Here is a 6,194-nt window from a genome sequence, read left to right as displayed (position 1 = left end):
TAAACAACAAGATACACGATGCTGATGCTATCGATTCCCTCCAAGCCGCTCGATCCAAACCCTAAACCCTAAACCCTAAACCCTAAACCCTAGCAAACACCACAAGCAAACCCAGCTAGAAGCATAACAAAACAAACGCCTCTATGCAATGAAAAATCAATACAAACACCCAACAGCAACAAACAGCAGCAAAAACAACAACAACAACAGCAGCCACAGCAGCAGCAGCAGCAGCAGCAACAGCAGCAGCTTGTGGGGCTGCATGCGGAGCTAATAGAATTTCTTACATCGGTTTATTTACAATAATTATTTGCATTTATATTCAAACAAAACACAAAAATTTACAGAAAGATATACAACTCATCTACTCTAACACTACGCTGCAGTTGCAGCAGATCAGCAGCAGCAGCAGCAGCAGCTGCTGCTGCTGCTGCAGCAACTCACGATATGGCTCGAGGCTCCTTCTCTATTGCTGCCGGCTGTCTGCTGCCTGAAAGGCTTGCTGCACCTGTGAGGGCCTTAGGAGCCCTTCGTCTGGGAGGGTGTGTCTGCTGCAGCAGCAGCAGCAGCAGCCAAGAAGCAGCAGCAGCAGCAGCAGCGACAGCAACAGCAGCAGCAACAACTAGCTGGGGCGGCATCTGGTCTCTCACGAAGCGTTCAGCGCTGCATGTAGCTGCCACGAGAAACTATACGACAGCAGCAGCAGTAGCTGCTGCTGCTGCTGCTGCAACACCAGCAACAGCAGCAACAAGGCTGAGAGATGCAGCAGCAACATTTTACCCGAACCCCCTGCTTGCTGCACAGGCAGCAGCAGCCACACGAGTCGATGCAGCAGCAACAGACTCCTCTACAACAGCAGCAGCAGAGGCAGCAGCAGCAGAAGCAGCAGCAGCAGATGCTTTAGCAGGGTTACGCTTTAACTGGAGACGCCACACAAGCGGAGGAGACCCTGTGCAGCAGCCGCTGCAGCAGCTGCAGCAGCTAGCAGCAGCAGCAGCAAACCAACTCATACAATGCACAACACCAGATTTCGTAGCCTGGGGCCCTTCATGGGGCCCCCGTCGTGCGCTGCAGCAGCAAGAGGGCTCCACTGCTGCTGCAGCAGCAAGCAGCAGCAGCAGCAGCAGCAGCAGCGAACGCTGGACGGCCCCACAGTTTCTGCTTGCAGCAGCAGAGACACATTCGTCTTTGCTGCTGCTGCGGCTGGCGTCTCTCTCCTCAGCGCAGCTCTACAACGCCATACAGTCGGCGGCTATTTTGCTGCTGCTTCAGCAGCAGCAGCCGCAGCAACTGCAGCAAACCCCTTGCAGCAGCAACAGCAGCAGCAGCAGCAGCAGCTTGGAAAGGTTTGCCAGGTCTCTGTTTTGTGTCTACGAAGAAAAACTTCATCTGGCGCCCCTCATCGATGTAGGAAGCATAACGGTCCCCGTTGCTGCTGCTGCTGCTGCTGCTGCTGCTGCTGCTGCTGCTAGGCTAGTGCTGCCCAGCAGCTAGAGATTGGTGTTGCTGCTGCTGCTGTTGCGCCGTTGCAGATGCTGCTGTAGAAGAGATAGAGGACCTTATAAACACACTTATCCCGTCCGAACTACCTGCTGCTGCATGCACATGTGTTGCTGCTGCTGCTGCTGCATCCCCTTCTCACTGCTGCTGCTGCTGCTGCTGCTGCTGTTGCTGCAGGTTGGTCGGGTGTCGTGGCTTGCTGCAGCAGTTTTGCCTCGTGGAGTTTCATCCGAGTTCTTCTTCATTGCTGCAAACGCCCGCATGCATGCAGGGCTGCAGCAGTTGCTGCAGCAGCAGGAACAGCAGCAGCAGCAGGAACAGCAGCAGCAGCAGCAGCAGGTGTCCCTTGAGGTCCTAGCCAATATGCTGCACCCATTCAGCCACCAGACGCTTCGGGGGCGGATGACGTTTTTAAAAGAAGCATCTGTGCTTCGTGCGATCAGCAGCAAACTTGCTGCTGCACCGAGTATGCCTTCAGCAGCAGCAGCAGCAGCAGCAGCAGAGGAGCAGAAACAGGAAAGGCAGTAGCACAGGAGTATTGAGAGCCACATGGCTGAACTGCATTTGCTGAGGCGGAAGCAGCAACAGCAGCAGAAAGAGCATCATGTGGAGTGCAGCTGCAGCTGCAGCAGCAACAGCAGAAGCAGCAACAGCAGCAGAAGTTGTTGTGTTGTGCGTTTGCTCTCAGAGGCGCCGCGAGATGTCTTAGTAAAGCTGCTGCATGTATACACAGGGATACCAGGCAAGCTGCTGCTGCTGCTGCTGTTGCTGCTGCTGCTCCTGCCGCCGCCGCTGCTGCATGTTCTCTGCTGCTTCTACTGGATGGTGTTCGCTGCTACTGTTGCTTTCGTTGCTGCTGCTTCTGCATCTGCTGCTGCTGCTGCTGCTTCTCCTACGGTATCTGCTGCTGCTGCTGCTGCTGCTGCTGCTGCTGCTGCTGCTGCTGCTGCAGAGGGGCGAGAGTTGGTGAGCGAATTATTATCTCGCGGTGATTTCTCCTTTCAAGACCTCCCAGACCCTCGTACGTGCTGCTGCAGCTAGCTAGCTAGCCAGCTAGCTGGCTAGCTAGCTAGCTAGCTACCCACCCAATAGCTAGTTAGCTAGGCAGCATAAACCGTCCCCTATATACTCGGTATATGGCTGCTGCAGCAGCAGTAGCAGCAACAGGAGTAGAATCAGCAACACCGGGAGAAGCAGCAGCAGCAACGGAGGCAGCAGCAACAACAGAAGCAGCAGTAGCAACAGAAGCAGCAGCAGCACCAGAAGCATCAGAAAGGAATAAGCAGCTACAGCAGCAGCAGCAGCAGCAACGGCAGCAGCAGCTAAAACAGCAGCAGCAGCAGGAATATGTGGGGTTGCGGTGTGCGCTGCAGTTGTAGTGGACGTGAGTGCTGCTGCTGGGCAGCTGTCTCCTTCTGCTGCAGCAGCAGCAGCAGCAAAGGACAGTCTGCTGCAGCACGCGCGGAACCTGCACCCTCAAGCACTAGCAGAAGGAGCAGTTGCTTTAGCAGGTGCTGCTGCTCTTGCTGCTGCTGCTGTTCTTGCTGCTAGTGCTGCTGCTTCTCATGCTGCTTCTGCTGTTCCTCCTGCTGCTGTTCTTGCTGTTTCTTCTGCTGCTCTTGCTGCTGCTGCTGCTGCTCCTCGTGTTGCTGCGGCTGGCCCGTGTATTTCTGCTGCTGCTCTTCCTGCTGCTTTGCGTTGGCTGGTTCTGCTGCTGCTGCTGTTGCTGCTGCTGCTTCTCATGCTTTAACTGTTCTTGCTGCTGCTGCTGTTGCTGCTCCCGCTGCTGCTGCTGTTTATAGAGAATATGTTTGCTTCTGTGTCCTGTCAGCGCGTCGATGCTGTACGTACTCTTCTGCTGCTGCTGCTGCTGCTGCAGGCCATATGAGCGCGGAGGAGCTGCTGCAGCTTTCTGAGGTGCTGCTGCCGGCTGTTGGATCGCTGCAGCAGCAGCAGCAGCTGTCTCTGCTGCTGCTGTATAACGACAGATGCGTTGCAGCCAGGCCCCTGCTGCGCTCTCTGGAGGAGGTAAACCCTAAACCCTAAACCCTAAACCCTAGCGTTAAACTGGATTGGTGGAACAGGGGCATGATGCCTTTTGTGCTTTTGGTTTTGCTGCTGCTGCTGCTGCTGCTGCTGCTGTTGTAGTTGCTGCGGTTGCTGGTGCAGCAACTAGCACCAGGCACGCCTGCTGCTGCTGCAGCTACTGCTGCTGCTGCTACTGCTGCTTCTGCTACTTCTGCTGCTGCTGCATTGGTAGTTGCTGCAGTTGTGTTTGCTGTGGTGCAGCGGCTGCTGCGGGTTGGTGCTTCCTTAGGGGGCAAGTTGCTGCCGCTGTTAGCTGTTGCTTGCTGCAGCAGCAACAGCAGCAGCAGCGCGGTGCTGCAGCAGCTCCATGCTGCTCTTTGCAATGCCATCCGCAGCAAAACCATATCCCTAGAGGGAGTAGGTCTTGCTGCTGTTGCTGTTGCTGCTGCTGCTGCAGTGTTTGGTGGTGCTACTGCTGTTGCTGCAGCGCTCGCTGTTGCTGTTGCTGCTGCTGCTGCTGCTGTCTGCGCACGTATTGAATGATTTTGCTGCTGCTGCGATTGCCGTCACCGTTGCAAATGGTGCAACAAATGTAGTATCTACTATGTCTTGTCTCTATTTGCAGCAGCAGCAGCAACAGCAGCAGCAGCAGCTGCTGCTGCTGATGCTTCTCCTGCTGCACAATTGATGTCTCCTTTTTTATGCCTCCTGCTTTGTTTAATTGTCTCCATTATTTTGCTTTCCTACTGCTGCTGCTGCTGCTGCTGCTCTTGCTGCTGCTGTTGTGCTGCTTAGGCTGTGGATTGCTTGCTGTCTCTTTCAGTATCCGGCTGGCCCTGCAGCGAGGCGCTGTCTCTGTTTGAAGTTGCTGACGAAGTTTGTCTCCTTCAGCCCCGCAGCATCTCTTCTCTTGTCTGGTCTGCAGCAGTGCAGCAGCACCAACATAAAGCAGATTGGATAGCTCTTGCTGCTATGTCGGGCAAACCACATCTCAGATGCATGCTGCTCCTCTGCTGCTGCTGTTGTTGCTGCTGCTGTTTTGGTGGTGGTGTTGCTGCTCTGCTGCTGCTATGGTGGTGCTGCTGCTGTGCTGCTGCTGCTGTGCTACCGCTGCTATGGTGGTGGTGCTGGTGCTCTTGCTGCTGCTGCTGCTTCTGCTGCTGTTGCTGTCAGTTGTAGTGTTGTTGTAACCCTTAGTTTTTGCTGCTGGAGCTGCGCTGCTGCAGCAGCACGGACAGTCTCTGCTGCTGCTGCTGCAGCAGACGTGTTGCTGCTAAACCCTAGACCCTAAACCCTTTTGCTGCTGTTAATGCTTCAGGGCACCTCAAGTGCTGCAGAGGGGGGGTCCTTCCTCTCTGCATTACTACGAGGGTTTGACTGCTGCAGGAGTTTTGGGGCTGCATGCGGTAGACATGCTGCAGCAGCAGCAGCTGCAACAACAGCAGCAGCTCTGGCGGCGCGCTGCAGCAGCCTGGCAGCAGCACGAGGCGTGGAAGGCAGCAGCAGCGAGAGAGCAGCAGCAGCAGCACCAAACACCCCCATATCCTTTGCTGCTGCAGCACCTAGGGATTGAGTTTGCTGCTGCTGTTCCTACCTGCCTATACACCGCGCCCTTTGTTATTAAATCTCTAAACCTCATACTAGAGCCTCTCAAGACATCACCTATTCACCTGGTGTGCCGCATGTGCTGCTGCTGCTGCTGTTTATCTTGCTGCCGCCGTTACTGTTTATCTTGCTGCTGCTGCTTATGTTGCTGCTGCTGCTGCTACTGTTCGGTTGCTGCCGACGGTCCCGCTGCTGTTGCTGCTGCGCTGCTTGTGAATTCTGCTGTTGCTGCTGCTGCAGTTTCTTCTGCTGCACGTGGGATGGCACAGTTTTTCGTGCTGCTGCTGCATGTGCTGCTGCTGCTGCATGTGCTGCTGCTGCTGCTGCTGCTGCAGGGTAGCGGATTGCAGCTAGGCGAGGTTTTTCTACGTCACCGCGTTTGGAGTGCTTTGGGTTATAATATTTTAACTCTGATGGATGGAGAATTTGCTAAGTTTTGTGTGCATGCGCCTGAGGTGTACGTACACCCCAGAGGCCTGCTGCTGCAGCAGCAGCAGCAGCAGGTGCAGCAGCAGCAGCAGGTCGCAGCAGCGAGGCGCTATGATATCCCCGCTGCTGCTGCACACCTCAAGCAAAAACTAGATGCATGCAAACTCAGACTCAAAGAGTTGCAGCAGCAACAGCCCCGTCACAACAGTGGCAGACACATGCTGCTGCTACAGCAGCAACCCCAGCAACCCCAGCAGCAGCAGCAGCAGCAACCCCAGCAGCAGCTGCAGCAGCAACCGCAGCAGCAGCAGCAGCAGCAACAGCAACAACATCAGCAGCAACGAAGGGCACCGCTTGTATAGTTAACTGGGCCACACCCTGTGCTATTTTTACTGCTGCATGTGCTGCTGCTGCTGGTACTGCTGCACGTGCTGCTGCTGCTGTTGTTGCAACCGCTAACTGCTGCAAGCAGCAGCTGTGCAGTTGAAATAAAGAAGAATTTAAATTTGTTTTGTTTGTCTTCGCCTTTAAACACCAAAGACAAAGGCGGAGGCCCCGCATCAAACTAAGCTAACCTAAATATATATATATATATATATATATATATATGCATATATATTTATCTCTAGATG

At 54.7% G+C, this 6,194-nt stretch overlaps 1 protein-coding gene across 1 annotated transcript; it reads left to right on the top strand.

The window, feature by feature from the left end:
* Positions 1–447: 447 nt before the first annotated feature.
* Positions 448–5,924, top strand: EAH_00059370 (hypothetical protein, conserved; the record flags this gene model as incomplete). Its single annotated transcript, XM_013393574.1, has 9 exons — positions 448–1,407; positions 1,678–1,926; positions 2,073–2,172; positions 2,874–3,011; positions 3,332–3,528; positions 3,790–3,945; positions 4,352–4,445; positions 4,915–5,201; positions 5,469–5,924. 9 exons carry the CDS (start codon positions 448–450, stop codon positions 5,922–5,924), a joined length of 2,637 nt encoding a protein of 878 aa, XP_013249028.1.
* Positions 5,925–6,194: the final 270 nt, after the last annotated feature.

The sequence above is a fragment of the Eimeria acervulina genome, genomic scaffold (genome assembly GCF_000499425.1).
Source record: "Eimeria acervulina Houghton genomic scaffold, Eah_scaff1400, whole genome shotgun sequence".
NCBI lineage: Eukaryota > Apicomplexa > Conoidasida > Eucoccidiorida > Eimeriidae > Eimeria > Eimeria acervulina.
This window is presented reverse-complemented; position numbering and strand designations above follow the sequence as displayed.